The sequence below is a fragment of the Phaenicophaeus curvirostris genome, chromosome 9 (genome assembly GCF_032191515.1).
Source record: "Phaenicophaeus curvirostris isolate KB17595 chromosome 9, BPBGC_Pcur_1.0, whole genome shotgun sequence".
Classification (NCBI taxonomy): domain Eukaryota; kingdom Metazoa; phylum Chordata; class Aves; order Cuculiformes; family Cuculidae; genus Phaenicophaeus; species Phaenicophaeus curvirostris.
In genome coordinates, this window is record NC_091400.1 from 9,442,545 (window position 1) to 9,459,750 (window position 17,206).

The window sequence follows — 17,206 nt, forward strand, 5'->3', positions numbered from 1 at the left end:
TTAAACCCCAGCCTCACATGCCACAACACACGATGAAAAACAAAATACACACTTTTTTTTTCAAAACATACGGCCTTGAAGACAGCACTGTAATAGAATATTCCACATAGTTTGAGCCTTTTTAAAAAGCACTAAAAGCCATGAGGTAGGCCTAGATGAAAACCTCCCATCTCTGAAAGCCACCATAATTAGAAGCGTCAGCATTTAGTGCCACGCTCCTACATTTCACAACACAGCCTGGCAGAACGCTGTCACTCACCACACTCAACCACTCCGTCAGGCTTTGTTTCTTATACCACGGTGACATCGGAAGGAATAGCACACTAGGAAATATGCCATCATTGACAAGACACATGTTTCTCCTTGCTATCCTCTTCAAGTATTGAAAACATCGGTTAGATTTCTTTCTTTTACTTTTTAGAGGTGATCCTGGCAGACAGCGTACTCCTTACTAGCTCAGCTCACCTAGCTGTAAAAAACGTACACCAGTACCTATGGTTTTTTATGCATTGAATGCCACAAGAGGAAAACATTTTGTAAACAAAATATAGAGTAATATAGTACATTACTTTAACGGCAGTAAAATTCAATCTTTCAGTTTACCACCTCTATCTACTCCATTAATTAACCACTTCTGAAGCAATGCTGCAGACCAGATGAGTGGAATGATTCGTTCCTTTGGGTGGCAGGAAGAACCTATTAAATTTATTTTACCAATAAAGCCACTTCGTAGGCACCAAAGAGAAACTCAAAAAGTTGGATTCCATGAAATAGCTCTGTAAAGATAATGTGGTTCATTAGGAAATGATGCTTTGCAGGACAACATCATTCAGCCAAAAAAACCAGAAGCTGTGAATTGCCATCAACATTTCTCTGTTTTCCAAGATATTTATTATAATTAGTAACAATAGAAAAGCCATGATTGCAAGTTAAGCAACCGCACAGCCCTCATGAAGGAAGTATTGTGTGGCTTCATCAAGGCAAGACAAAACAGCAGTCAGAAATTAAATGCCTTGTGAAATATACACTGTTTAAACTAATCAGTTCATTGTGTTAACGGATTCACAACACCACCACCCACTTAGTGTCTTGGGAAGCGAGCTCTTCTCTAATCCTCCTACTTTTTCAGTAGCTAGCACTTTCCCCAGTTCTATGGCACCAAACTGGGATCTCACAAATAAACGACCGAGATCTAATTACAGAGGCAGAGCATGCCAGGAAAGAAGATGAGCAACATGGGAAAAGACTCCCAGCACTGTCACAGAGAGGCACAGAACAGGGAGCTGGGTTGGCAGTATATATCACAAAGCTGCATAAAAAAAAAAAAAAGCACAACGCATGCAGTTTTGCTACATCTTCAGCCTCGAGATTTAAGAAGCTTGGAAATCACCATGCCATCATGTGCTCTGCTCCTTGGTGTGAGTCTTCAGAGTGATGGAGAGGACCACTAGACAATAAGTGCCGTGAGTAAATACAACGGAGTGAGGTCAGATGGCCCATTTAGCTCGACTAACTTACCAGTTCAAAGACAGATTCTTAAAATTGCTCTACAGCCAGGAAACAAATGGGATTTTCAAAAGGCACACAGACTGCTCTTAGAGACCACAGTGAAGAGGTTGGGTTTGCCAAAGGCAGGAGGAATAGCTGCTGGGTGCTGGTGGTCTCCTCTTTTAGGAAATTCATTCTCAGGATTTAAAAGCCTAGATGAAAACTCAATTAACTTCTTTCTTTCTCTTTCTAGTCAACACAATACCGCTTTCTCCCTTTTCCCCTGTTCCGGAACCTGCATGACCAGGAGATGCAGCTATAAAAAACTTCCAGTCCAAACAGAGTAGTTCGGTTGTCTTTTGCCAAATACTGGGAGGAGAGGTGTGAAAGTTCCATTGCCATTTTGCACTGTATGGCAGCCTGCCTTGAATTCTCCCAGTGCAGGAAGAATCTGCTATCCTTATTAAGACAGAAAACAGGGGCTTATATACCCAGCAGCAGGGGTGTCTGTTCTCCAGTGCCTTCAGAAGACACCCACTGGAACAGAATTTCTAGAAGTGGCTGCTTTCCAGATGGAAACAAAGATACGGAAGTGCTACTTTCTCTTTACGCATGATGAGAGTGTTATTCCTGTTGCTATCTTAAATCCAAAAATGTCCTCTTCCTATTATACCTCCCTTTTCTAGAGAAGAGCTCTCCAGCTGGCAGAGAAACACCACTCACAGGTTGTAACCGTGAAATGGATGAATCCAAGAGCAGATGTCTGAGCAGAAGGCTTTGGATGTGAGTACATGTGCAGATAAGCAGGTCTTGAGGAAGGGAAGTGGATCACAAGGAAGGAAATACGTGAATTACAACCATTGGCTACTGATCTTGAAGCAGCATTAAAACCACTTTAGTTTACAATGCACAGAGAAGGTTCTGCAATTTAAATGTGTGTATTCCTCAAAAAGCTTTTGTGAGCTGTTGATAAGAAAAAAAGGTAATTTCTTGGCACACACAGGCAAGGCACAAGCTTTCTGGGTCACTGTGAGAGACGAAAGGATTTCCTGCATTTGTGAGACAGAAAAGACAACCAATAACTGCAGGAGACCTTACTTAGAATGCAACTTCTAGTATACTCCACTTTGGTCTCCCAAGAAATCCCAGCTATGCAGACACAGTTTCCTAAGGGGGAGAATCTTGGATCCCTTACAAGGTAAGGCACAACCCACAAGGCTCCAAAATCATCAACTTTTTCTTTGCACAACCAGCTACACAAAATCTTCAAATTCCTTGTTCTGTTGTGGCTCTGCACTTTAATTCCTCCAAATTTTTCACAGGCATTGGGAGTATAAATAAATCCAAATTAGCATTACTAAGGCCAACCCATATATTGTTGAACAATAACACGCTAAGGGAGAGGTTATGTCTGTTGACCATTTGATGGTAAATGGCACCACAGGTCCATATTTCAGTAGGGTGATGTTGCTGCTGCTCACTCTGAAGTGACTGTGGCCACAGGTCACATTTGGGCAGTAAAAGAAAGCTTAGCTCCAAGAGGCATTACTCAGAATTTTTGCTGCATTAGATTATATCCCCCAAGGCGCAGGAGGGCATTAGTTGCAAGTTTTATGACCAGCATGCATTAGAAAAATGAAGCCATTAAACTGTCATAAGCTTTTCAATTTTTCATGTTATATGATTCTAGAAATGCTTTTTGTACCCTGGGCACCAGTTACCACAACAGTAAAGCCTGACTCTCTTTCTATTTAAGCATCCTCTCAGTGTCATGGGCTCTCCCCTTCCCTTTGTTTCAAAATATTCTCATTGCAACTCCTTACGTCGCAAGCTGATTTTATTTATTCAAAAGATATAAGTGGCCCTGGTTGAGAGCAGTTTCACCAAGAAAACGGTATGTTTGCTATTTTCTTTTAGTTGCATCTTATTTTGTACCTTGGGCTTTCTGATTTTAATATTTTTCACTATAGTTCCACTTTCAGTTTGTATTTCTTTTCTCTGTCCTCAGAACTGAATACTGGCATCTAAGATTTCTTTTAGACCCACTTATTACCCTCTTTCATTGTCCTTTCTATGAACTTATTACGAAAAATCCTACCCTCTAGTTTTAGATCTTGTCTACACTGATTTATATTTGTTTGTGCAGTTTTATCACTCCCCCCACTCCTCCTGATTGTAGTTTAAAGCTTTCCAGACTGTTGTTTTCTTCTTTTGGCTGAAAAACCCCATCTAGAACAGCCTTTCTGCCAAGCAGAGAGAAGATTCTAATTTTTGGCTATTTCTGTTGGCTCCAGTGCCCTTTCAGACAATTTCCAAGACCGTGAGAAACACGTTCCACAGCTTTAAAAGACAGGCACAGATCCATCTACCTACTCTTACCTAGAATACTGGGAAAGCCTCCCATTTTACTTGCTTAGCGAAATAGAAAGAAAACCTCCAAATACTGTAACTTCTGCCATGGAAGTTGACAATCGGAACTGTACAGAACTGGATTAGCAGATGGCTTTGTCAACTGCCTCCGCTTTCATGCGAACCTGACTGGGTAATTAAAAGGTGTAAACTGAGATCAATCAGTACACATTTCCCACTGTGCTGTGCTCCCCCTCTGTAATCTTCACTCCTCAATTAGTTATCCTTTCCTAATTAAACATAGCTACAAGACATAAAATCCTCCCTAACATACCAGTTCAGAAGCATTTTAATCCTGATGATTAAAAAGATACTAACACAAAAGCAAAAGCACAGACTCAAGAGAACCCCAGAAGCTACAAAGAACCAGGATGGCTGATACATTAACACACTTCTGCCTCCTCTGCCATAAACACATCACCAGCTTCCCAGCGCTGCTTCTGCCTGAACATCATCACCTTTCATGTGATTTACAGCAGAATTTGGTTACACTTCGCCTGGGCAAAGAAATTCCAGTTGCCTGTGGTTGACGTACCAAGGAAAATACACAGGACAAACACACCTCAGCTTTACAGCTATCAATCTGGTTAAGTGTCTCTAGGCACCCTCTTAAAATTAAACATAAGTCGCATCATGTTTTCATTACCAAGGGGTTTTATGTGCTGTCTCATTGTCCCCTTGCCAAATCTGTTTGCTTTTCTCTGAGGGTTTCTACAGAGCAGGGCAGTACTGATCAGTGTCAGGTAACCCTGGAACACAACATGTTAAACTATTCTCGTCATGGGCATTCCACGATGAAACCAATGTGAAAGTACTAATAAATACTCAGCATAAGAGCCAGTTAAAGAAAGCCTCTGGAATTCCAGGTTCACATGCTTAATCCCATAACTTAGACTGCCTCTCTGTTTATTTATAAAAGCTTAGCACGAAACCAGTTTTATTTGTTATTTGTAATTGGAATATAAATCAACTACAGAGCTCTACAACTCCATTTCAAAATCAACAGCTCATACTAAAAGAACCCTCAACAGCTCTTGTTATAAATCTTGTAAGATTACAGAGTATTTGGGCATGTTTATGAAAATGCCCTGCCTTCCCTTTCCTTTGCTCTGCCCCGAGTGCATTAGGTGTGCTATGTTTTACTGTCTTATTTTATTGCCTCTGCATTCATTCACATACCCCTGTCACGCTCCAAACTCTTCCTTAAAACTTACTTCTTTTTGGCACGTTCAGGGAATTCCAGTGTGCAGATTCTGCTCTGCACTTACCGTGCCCAAAGAATTTGTATTGAAAGATGAGCTGGAAGAATGCCTTTTACTATAAAGAAACACTCTGCCAAGAATACTGGATCTTGTGCTCCTCTAATAAACAATCTACAGCGCCTGAATTTCATTTGGATAAGGGATTAAAAGTGTTGCTCATAATAACATATTAAGACAGCAAAGTGTTGTAAAGACTGAACCAACTATTCCCACCTACCTAGATTCAGTGGATTTCCACACAAATGTCCTTGAACACTTACTTAGAGTTTCACCTTTCCATTAGTGGCCACACATAGTATTGTTTTTTGCCATCAGTGATACAAGACTCAAAAAACACTGAATTTTCTTGTGTCAGTACAAACTCAGATGACACAGACGGGAGATCCTGGAATGGCTCACTCGCCATTCTCACAAGGCTGTAAGCTCCAGGCCATGCTCCTGAGCAGGAATTGTCCTGCCTCCACCCCTAAGCTATCTTTTCATGCTGGGGTCTAAACCTTGGGCCCAGTGCAGGCTGCATCTGGCTGCTTTCACAAGAACAAGAATGAAGGCGGGTCCCACCCATGTGAGTGGGATGGAGTTCTACGTGCTGTTCAACTGTATCACTCCACCAAGGTCACCAAAATAAGAAAACATAGCAGCAACTTGAATTTACTATTCATGATGAGAGTTCTTCAGGAGAATGGGATTCTTTCCAAGACTGGTAAATACAGCACTTCTGACAGGACTGTGCCAAAGCAAAGAATTTGTAAAGGAACAACTAGGACACAGAAACAAGAAAAGTTAACACTATTATCGATGATTTATACTTCACTTGAAGGAGGGAATGAGAAACCTGACCCGTGCATCCTAAGAGTCATTATCCAGGATGCAATGAACATGGATGGAATGCACACTAATCCTAGCAGACATGCTTTGGGAAAGGAAACTTAAATCCAAGCATGCCCTACAGAGATGACATTCTGCTCTTACCACAGAGCTCTCTCCTAATGTGACCATGTGTTACACAGCTTTAGAACTACCTCTTGATACACAGGAATTAGGCACAAGGGACAGAAAGAAATGTCTGTGGACTGTTATTCAGGAGGAAAATAATTTTGATTCAGCAAAGTGAGGTTGTAAGGACGTGTAGTTCTCTATAGCCTACCAGACGTAGTCTCTCAGGAGATAAGAAAAGACAAATACCTGCTTCAAAGAAATAACAACTCAACTATAAAAATAATTAAGGATACAAAGAGTACAACAGATGAATACACATGGGGCAGGCAGGATAACAGCAAGAAGCAATGAGAAGCATCAGGTCAATTATGGTCACATTTATGTAGATATGAAAAAAATGGCATTTTAGAGGAGAAAAATGAATTAGCATTACAGATGTTAATATTCAGGACGCGCAGCTTACGTGTGAGATAACACAGATGAAGGAATCAAATGTAGGTTGATTCCCTGTCAAATGCGAGGCTACAAAACCCTTTAGAAGCAGGATTCTGAAGAGATACGGAACAGGCCAGATTACAGTTGCCAAAGCCAAGCAAATGATGTTGCAGTAACCGAGATGTAACATCAGTGACAGCTTTGATGAAGGCTCAGCAGTACACGCAGACAGGAAAAGCTGTCATGCAGACGGAATTAGCAGGATTTTGAAAGAGAGAGGAAGAACTGGGAGCTGAAGGGAACACCCAGATTACTCATTCAAAGGAGAAAGCAGCATAGCAGCTGGAAGGAGGCATCACGGGAGCCCCTGGATACATTAAGATTTCCAGGGCAGCAATGTTCAGGCAAAACAGAGAAGAGAGGATGTCAGAGATGCATTAAGATTGCAGGCTGTACTAAAGCTGATGGATTTTGAGTGCAGATGCAGATCTACAATACTTTTCACTTGATTTCAGTAACTCCGTGCAACATTTAGCTCTGCCTGGATAACCACTGAAACATTCCAGAAGGGCTGGGCTTTATTTTGTGATCCAGTGACTGAAGCCAGTAATGTTTTTGTTCTTAGAGCCACGCCACTTGTCACAGATCACTCAAGCAGATTTCCACAGCTCATTAACATTTCCTACTAGTTAACTCTCAGCTTAGACCAGTGGTTGGACCTCCATGTTTCCAGTAATACAGTTTCTACCACTGCCTTTTCACACTTTTCTCCACCTGATACCCCAATTATTCTTACAACAAGCTCTCATTTTCATGATGTTTGGATGTTCCGACACCTAGCAGCAACGGCTGCAACTTGAATCCTTCTGTACATACTGGTTTGAGGAAAATGTTGGATTCAGCAATAGGAATCTGAAAAACTGAATGGCAATGCAGAACTTTCAGTTTTCTGCACTTCTTCCTTCATCCCCATTACTTTAAAAAAAATCAACCACATGTGTCAAGTGAACACCAATTATTTCCCTGAACTCTTGTTTTTTCCTGTGACTGACCACACATCCCGAGTTTAAAGCTTTGTCAGTCCTTACTATTCATCAAGGTTGCCAATAAAAGTACACAATCACAGACACAGCCACAGCCACAGACACAAATGAGAAACGCCGAGATATCTACCTTACCCTGCCCTGCTCCTTACCCGGCTCCCGGTTCACGAGCACACATGCACACAGACAGCAGGCAGACAACAATATAAAAAGATAATGAATGGGTCTCTAGCGTTTCAGATTTACCTACAACCGTGTCCTTCCTTCAGAACTTTAAGAGTGTTTTGCTTCTGGCACTAGCATTAGCAATCCCACAATAACGACTGTTAAGAAAAACGTTGCTCAACATTAGAGATAGAAACACAGTTAGAAAAATCTGGGTGCTTCCCAGGAGCACTCTGCAAATTACTCATGAACTACTCGATAGTTTACAAACTGTGCATCACATAGCTGTTGCCAATGGGTTACGCAAGGCTCTGACCAAAAATAAATGAAACCAACCAAAAAATGAACATTCTGATAAAAAGAAGAACGTGTACATCTTGTATACCAAAGACGCAAACTGAATTTGCAATAAAGGACGTGCATATGGAGAGTGAACACGTTGGGGAGAACTGGGGGGAAAGGGTTAAATGAGATAAACCTCCTCCTGCCGAAAATAACGTTTGAATTTAATTTTATATCCAGACTATCTGGTCTGCAGTCCTTCCATTCCTACTGTGGGAAAATGGGAACTGCAAAAGAAGTCTCACTAAGGAGCTTCTTTGCTTTCTGTCCTCTTCCCTTTTTATTTTTACTTTAAAAGTCTGTGATGACCTAAACAAAATAACAAAACAAAACTGTGCCCAGTATTTTAAAATCAGCTTTCCCTTGGGTCTCAAAACTGCATCTGTTCCACGTGCACTGAATTCAGCAGGAATACAGCGTACAAGCTGACTAAAACATCAGAGTCTGCAGTGAGGGACAGCAATACATAAAAGCGAATAGGAAGAAAAATGCATTTAAGAGGTGAATACATATGACTTGGAGCTACTGCTAGATAGACTTCACTTGTCTTTCAATGTTTCTAGTCTGATTCTTTTCTAGATCATTTTTATACAGTTTACACTACAGGTAATTGTCCCAAATAGAGTTTATTGTAAAAACTAGGGCGTTACAGGGGCATTTCTACATTCAGCCTGCAATCTTACCTTGTAGGCAGCTTGTCTCATAAACTGCTTTGCAGGCTGCTTCCAAATAGCAGGCACTGTAATGACCCATCTTACTTCAGTGTTTTCAAAGTCTGAGCCGCCTTGGTCACTGAGCTCCTAAATAAAGGGGAAAATAGAGGTGAACTCAAAACGATGAGTGTCAATTTTATAAGAAAACATTATTTACTGCTGGCTCCAGTAACAGTAACTTTCTATTTTGAATTTTTTTTCCTGTTATATCTATGCCACAAATCAGAATTATTGCCAACCTGTCAAGGACGTTTTATTGTGCCAAAAGCTGGGATTAGGCTTGATGCCTTCTCAAGGAGGCCTACAGATAGTTTACTGCTTACCTTGAAGTAGAAAAGTTAGCTTTATCGAAAGCAGCTTATGCGCTGCTGAATATTACAGAACATTCATGTACGTTATCAGTCACAGCATGTGATTTATGGTTAGTCAGAAGAATTCACACTTGAGTTAATATACAGAAAAATATTTGAGGTTATCACTGATGAACATTATGTTTTACAGTCTGGATTTTTCAATAGCTTCTTTTTACATCACTTACCTTTAAATCAAAATTTTACAACTCAACACGGGGAAGTTACAGTTAAACCCTTAAAAAAAATTACTGACTGCTGCTTGAAAATTTTCCTTGGTGCAAACATTCAAGACTAGTTTAGTTCTTTTACTGTACTTTTTTTTCCCTTAAAAAGAGGAAAGTCTGTATTGCATTCACAAATTAGGTGGCATACTGATATGTTTTGGGAAAGGTTCCAAGTAAAATGTCATTACCATATGTCCTACTGAAACTTGCATCCAAACAGGGAAGGGTTCAGAAAGGTGAACAACGGGGCCTTTAGAACGTAAAAAAAAATGTTTCTGCACGGCTATGCCAAGGTGTTGTGTTTGTTTAGCTCCGCTGCAGCTCAAAACTCCATGCTAGAGAAGTAGCACCTTTATACTGCACAAGGCACTAGGAACGGACAGATTAGAGTCCAAAGTAACAGCTCATTTACATCGCTTGTCTAATTAGTTTCAGCATGCACTCACAAATCACAGGGATTTATTTATTAATGTCGAGAAACGATGTAGTGCTGAACAGGCAGCACAGCAAATATATGGAGTTATACCCAACAGCATTCATATTCACTAAGAATTTCCCCAGCCTATGCACAGGTTCAAGCGTGTGACTCCACAATCAACCCCAAAATCTAGTTAAATGTCTTGGACAAGATAAGGAATTTGAGTAGTAATGGTAGGATTGCTTCTCTGTAGCCATAAAGAACAGACTGAGATCTTACAGAGAATACATCAAACCCTTTCCAAAAAGTAGGTTAGTTTTTAACAGCAAGGCTATTTTAAACAATGCTTGCTCAGATAAATATTCCAATTCCACCCAGCAACCAGTATGCTTATGTTGACATTATAGTGGCGCATTTGAAACCAACGTGTACTCAACTCACAGCTGACTCTATGCATCAGTTTTAAGATCTCAAAGCCAGTTTGCTGAGGGTATCAATTTCACAGAGGAATATGAAAAATAATCTTGTGATGCAAGAATATTACAAAAAAAAAAAAAGAGTATTGCATATTTCAAATGGGAAATAGAAAAGAAAATGCATTTTCCCAACCAACACCTGACACAGTAGGAGGACAAAAAGGCAACATAAATAGAGCCAATCCATCAGAACACACTATGAATTTACAAATTAACTCCCTAACAGACATCTGTATTTTTGGTTCTCCCTGGATTTTCTATATAAACACGCATTCAGGATGAGGGTAAACACATATCATCTCACAGCACAACATGAAATTCACCCCTGCAAACGGTTAGCACAGAGGCACGATACCATAGCCTAATTGCAGCAATTTGGCACACAGACTACAGTTTAACTTTGTAGAAGAGAATAAAGCTGTGCTGTGTAGAGTGGGTTTGAGTAAGACGAGCTAGATATCTGGGCTGTTACAGAACTCTACACAGGGTATTATATTGAATGTCTCAGTGCAATCCAGTGGCCTGCATAGATCATTGCTCTGGTGTAATTACAGTTCTTCCACCAGGTGAGCCAGCTTGTACACCTCAGCAGGACATCCTTGTACAGGCTTTACAGTGAGATTCGAGTCACCAATTATAAATGAGCTTTTAATAATCCTTCTATTACAAAATAAATCCAGCTTATTCAACTTCCCTTTGCTTAATCAGTGAAGACAAAGAGCCAGGCTGGGGCAGGAGACATCAATAGGGGCCCATCCTACTGTGTTCCACAGTGCCAACTCTTTAACCTGAGAGGGAACCTTGCATGAACACAGAACAACCCATCATCCCCACAGCTTAAGTACAGGAGATGAGGACAGGATCCAGTCTCAAATTTAGTTTCTGACCTTCAGCTTCTGCACTTCTAAATTTTCTTTTCAAATCAACAGATTCCACGACTGCCTTGCTTTGTTTACATCAAATGCTACTGAGGTCAAAGCAAAGCTTGGCAAGGTTAGAAGTGTTAAGCTCGCATTTACGCCAGTTATAAATACAGCAAACCTAGGTAAGGAAGCATTATCCTACCTTTAACGCCTGCTCCTTAAAGAACTGCAGAGCGTAAGCAAATATCTCAAGTGCTTTGACTTTTTTGCCATTTGCAGCTGTCAGGTCTGTCTCCATGGTGAGGTTCTACATGTAAGAGAATACAGGGAAGTTATTGAAAGGAAAAGGTAAACATGAAATTAATTCCCACTGCTTGAGGAAAGGGAAATCTTCTTTATCCACCTGGCTAGAAACAAGTGACGGAATTGTTCTGAAGAGGATCTAACTCATCCCTTGAATTTCCTGGAGCATGACATTTGCTGCTTATTTTAGCCTTTGTTTTTAAACACCTATCACGTCTACAAAACACTGCAGGCTGAGAGAGAAATATGGACTAAATATTAAATAACTACCATCAAGGTATTTACATGTAATTAATTGCAACAAAGCTGCGTATGCAAGAAATTTCAAGTTAAGACTTAAAAGCACAGATTTTTGCCTTCCCACCAACACATGAAACCAGAAAACACCTCAGTACAGAAAGTATGGGCCAAGTCCCAAAACTGTAGAATGGCTTACTTTAAAGACAAAATATAATCAGTGGGACTAATGTCAACAGCATGATTTGCATTTTGAATACGAAATCTGGGGAGATACGCTCCTCTGCGCTAGAGCTTAGTACAGCTCTTATATTCTACTACTCCTTTCCGAATGAATTTACAGAACAAATTGACCAAGACAGCTATGAATTTCACCCAGGAAAATGTGGACATGTTGATCTAAGCAAAGCAGATATTGAACTTCTAAGATCCAAAAAGAAGGCTGGCAAAATACACTTGGTGAAAGCAGTCAGAGGTAAAATGAATCATAACGTCAGCTGAAAAGTTCTATTTAGTTTATTTACTCTCAGAAAGAGAGTAGTTTCATATCTAGTTCACAATCTTCAGGCAAAATCTAGCACTGTCACAGAAGATGATTTGAGCAGCAAGTGCACGATTATCCAAGAGAACTGGTTATTACTTACACCAGTGGTGTGTAGCTTCATCTTAAACTTTTCAAAATACAACCAATGCTTCGATTCAGTGGGATCCAGGTCATGGTAGAAATCTCTTGCTGCATATCCAAAGCTATGAAACTTCCTCTCTGGCGTTAGGAGGATGGTGGTCGGTGTCTTCTGATTGGATACACCGGGATCTCCACCTTCCCATCGTCTACACAACAAGTGAAAAGGCTTCAGTAAGTGATACAAACATTTAGAGCAGCAGAAAAAATAGTATAGCATGAGGAAAACAATCTGGTAGCAAATTGCACACACTGCTTTCCCCTCCAAAGATACTAACCACAATCCTTACGATACCAAACCCAAGTGTTTCCATTAACATCCCAGAAACAATTTCAGATAATTCAATAGATTTTACAGGTAGCCATATAATTTTTAAGGATACAATCATGCTCTGTCTTTGGCTCTTTAAAGTAAGCCACACAAAATTAACATGGACACAGTAATATACTGACATTTTCAAACTAAATACACACATGTAATAAATACCACAAGGGAAAAAAGATGATCCAAGAACACTATAAATAAAACCCCAAATCCTCAAAATGCTCTACCCAACTGTTAATCAGACTTCACATGCTTACTTGTACAGGATATTTTTCCCTATTTTGAATTAAAGACCTGTTTAAGCCAGCTGAACACCACGGTGCTGAAATCAATTACATCCCTGTTTCTGTCACAAAAAGCTCTCTGAAGCAAGACGAGCCAATTCAACCAGCATTTCTTCAACTCCCTGATTTCCTGAACACCTGAAACGCTGAAGATATGCCTGCAGATATTGAGCTCTTTGTGTTGCACTCTCCTCACCTCCAGTTTTGTCTTTTAAATGCTAAAAATGTGTATAAATTTTAGTCTGTCAAAAATAAAGCAGATTCCTCCAAGTATTTTATAGGCAGCAAAACATTTCCCTCACCGCCATCCATTAAAAGAGTAAAACTATCCTATATTATCAAGACTGTGAAGGTATCTTCATGGAGACCCAAGAAGCAAAAAAGGTATTAAGGTAAAAGCAACAAAACAGGCCTCTTCCACAGAATAGATAAGGAACTAAGAATATTGAATATGGGAACAACCATTAAATACAGCAGGAACTGGTGGAACACCAGGGGCCAACAAGGTCCAACAGTAGAAAGTTGTACCACGTGGATAACTGTGAGGATTCTTGTCTTCTCCTCACTTCACCACAAAAAACAAACAGAAGGGAAGAACAAGAAACTCGCATTACTGTTCCCACTCACTGCACAGAGAAGTACTTCCAGCATGGGAAACAAACACTTACCAGACAGCATCTTCTTAAAAAAGCATCAGTGGAAAATCTGCTTTGTGCTTCCAGACATAATCATAATGCAGCTCAAACAGGAGCCAAGTTAAGATCACACTGGCAACCGCATTCATTATTAAACCACATGTTGATTGTTTTTTTCTAAAGATAGCAAAACACACTTCCACAATATACTACTGCCAAATTCCTTGTTCTGAAGCACAAAAAGATTGCCTTGTCATGGGAGGCAGGAAGACTATATAGGAAAAAAAAAATATCTTCTTTTCCTTTTCTCCCTTTGAAACAACTGAACCAATTGAAGATTAATTGACCTCCAGACCAAGGCAGACAACTCACACAGAGAATTTCAATTTAAAGGGTTAAACAATGGGAAAAGTAACAAGGAACAGGATCTTCTAAAGGGCTGGGAACCCATTTAGACCATTCAACTAAATCAGAGCAAAGCACCTTTTTGCATCATCATCAGCAATGCAGGGAATCAGCCCCTGACTATGAATTCACTTTTTTAAGCTGAAAGAGGGGAGATTTAGATGAGACATTAGAAAGAAATGTTTTGCAGTGAGCACGGTGAGGCCCCGGCCGAGATTGCCCAGAGCAGTGGTGGCTGCCCCATCCCTGGAGGTGTTCAAGACCAGGTCGGATGGGGCTTGGAGCAACCTGATCCAGTGGGAGGTGTCCCTGCCCATGGCAGAGGAGTTGGAACTGGATGGGCTTTAAGGTCCCTTCCAACCCAAACCATTCTATGATTCTACTTCAGCAGAAACAGCATGATGAGAAGTGGAATGATTTCCACCTTCATTCACTAGGAAAAAAAAACTTGCCTAAATCTCTCTAGTCCGGCTGCTCAGCCCCTAAGCTATGATCAGCTGGCAAGGGCTCTGCTCCAGGTCATTTCTTCCAACCTGCTGCTAGGCATGTAATTGGTCAACTCCAAAATCTTGGAGTAGGCGTTACAGCAAACATATGGTTCCAATGTGGAGAAGCTGGGATCCACAGCCTACGAACAGAAAGCACTGCCTGCTTCCCCTGAAATGTTAAATCCCACACACCCGCTGAAAGCAGAGAGGAGACAGACTGGTATCATTTTCACTTGGAATCATTGATGATTCATTCTGAGTCACCAGTGGGAAACTCCATAAATAGGATGTGGCTAATAACAATGCTGCTTTATTTTTCTTTACGGCTTAGGCACATTTTCTCTTTCCGGAACAAATGCACTTAAGGTGCAGCTTAAATGAAGACAAATTGATGCTCAGTGGTATGGGCTGGAATTTTCAAAGCCATCTAGAGAATTGGGTATTCACTTCCTGATGGGTTTTTGATGGAAAGGAGATGCAGAAATTGCTCAGCAAGTTCTAAAGTTCTCAGCCTGTATTACAGTTCAGCCACAGAAAGAGCTATAAGGAAACAGATGGGCAAGTCCAACTTTACCATTTGCAATAAGAGCTTCAAACATATTCCTGTGTTATGTTCAGAGGGCCCTAGCCAGGCTTGAGAGGTGGGTCTTGCGAACCTCATGAAGTTCAACAAGGCAAAGTGCAAGGCCGTGCATCTGGGTTAGGTCAATCCCAAGCACAATTACAGGCTAGGCGGAGAATGGATTGAGAGCAACCATGAAGACAAGAACTTGGGGGTGCTAGGGGATGACAAGCTCAACATGAGCCAGCGATGTGTTCTTGTAGCCAACCGTATCCACTTACTCCATGCTCGTGAGACCTCACCTGGAGTCCTGCATTCAGTTCTGGAGTCCTCAGCACAGAAAGGACACGGATCTGTTAGAGCAAGTCCAGAAGAGACCACAAATATGGGTGCTGGAGCACGTCCCATATGAGGACAGGCTGAGAAAGTGAGGGTTGTTCAGCCTGGAGAGGAGAAGACTCCAGGGAGACCTTAGAGCAGCTTGTAGTACTTAAAGGGGCTCCAAGAAAGCTGGACAGGGGCTCTTGATCAGGTAGTGCAGGGATAATGCGAGAGGGAATGGGTTTAAGCTGAAAGAGGAGAGATTTAGATTACATATTAGGAAGAATTTTTTTCCTGTGAGAATGATGAGGCCCAAGTCCAGGTTGCCCAGAGCAGTGGTGGCTGCCCCATCCCTGGAGGTGTTCAAGGCCAAGTTGGATGGGGCTTGGAGCAACCTGATCCAGTGGGAGGTGTCCCTGCCCATGGCAGGGGAGTTGGAACTGGATGGGTTTTAAGGTCCCTTACAACCCAAACCATTCTATGAACTTTTCTAGAGAGAAGACACTGAAAGCCATGTCCACGGTAACTCCTGACTACAATTGTCTCGTCAGGTGGAGCCTTAGACTCACCCCAGTTAGCGGAGGCTTGTAGTCAGCAGGACTAGGAAATCAACGCTGCTTTTTACAGTTTTCTTTCATGGTCTCAATGTTATAAATACTGGTAATAATGCTCTTAGGAGAAAAAGAAAAAAAGAAATGCTTATTGAGAGCATAGTCTAATAAAACCAGCAGTACTCCAAAAGCATTGGGGGGCTATTTTCTCAATACAGGGTCAGAGCCAAAAAATCTACTCAAGCAGGATCCAAGGTAGATTTCTGCCTAAATTCAGACATATGAGACCAGTCCCTAGGCTGGCAGAAAGTGGAGTAGCTCAACAGAGCAGCATAGACCCATTTATAGCCACAGAGGATCTGACTGTACATTAAAAGTGAAAATAGAGACAAGAGGAAAGTTAGCATAGAAAGGATCACAAGGTTATACTAAGGTTAGAGAAATGCCCTTCCTTACACAGGAATCTGGCAAATGGAGCAAAGAGTGATTCGTGCAGAGTGATGAGAATTTGATCCAGAGCTGCAGTGTAACAGTCAAGGAAACAAAGCAGTGGGGTCATCAAAACGTAGTCGAACGCTGCTGGAGTGTGTATGCAGAAGAAAGGCAAGCATGCGTCTGCCAAGAATTACAGTCACACAGGGAAGAGAAGGAAAAGGAGAAATCTGAAGGTTGAAGTAGTTACACTGAAAGAAGACCACATTCTCGCTCTCTCTGAAGATGAGCTGCTATTTGTTCCATAATCACATGCGTTTTTCCATTTATTCTTTCTCCATTTGTGAAATGCTTACATTCAGTAAGTGCACATCAATCAATAGTTTTTCAAACCTGTGCAAGACCTCATGAATTCCCTTCAAAGGGGACATTCCAAACTCATCCTACAGCACCAGACTCTGTTTTTTACGGCTCTGGCACTGCACTGCCCATTGCAGCGCTCACTGAACCCACAGTAAGGCTATTCTATGCATTTACTCACAGTCTCAAGGTATGTAGAGAAGAGCACTCATCATAGTGTGTACTTCTACTCTGCAACAAGGGTCTGAAGGTAACCACAACCGTCCTTGCTGTGGTTATGGGGAAGAAGCCATGGGGAACTAGTAAGAGTGTGAAGTATTACCAAAAAATGATAAAACAGTAACTCATGTCATGCAATCAAGGCAAAGTCATTCGTTCATCATCTAGAAACACATGCCCAACTCCAAAAACATGCTTCAGCCTCCTCAAGGGAGCGAGGCTACTCATACATTTAAAGTTAGGTATACAGTTAAAGGACTTTGTTAGGTCAA

At 41.1% G+C, this 17,206-nt stretch overlaps 1 protein-coding gene across 1 annotated transcript in view; it reads right to left on the bottom strand.

Moving 5' to 3' along the window:
* The window catches only part of HSPA12A (heat shock protein family A (Hsp70) member 12A), a 53,260-nt gene that overhangs the window by 17,148 nt on the left and 18,906 nt on the right, over nucleotides 1–17,206 (bottom strand). Inside the window, exons 4-6 of the mRNA XM_069863749.1 lie at nucleotides 12,315–12,501; nucleotides 11,333–11,437; nucleotides 8,767–8,883 (exon numbers count right to left, since the gene is read on the bottom strand). Coding sequence (XP_069719850.1) covers nucleotides 8,767–8,883; nucleotides 11,333–11,437; nucleotides 12,315–12,501 — 409 coding nt within the window. The remainder of the gene's footprint in view (nucleotides 1–8,766; nucleotides 8,884–11,332; nucleotides 11,438–12,314; nucleotides 12,502–17,206) is intronic.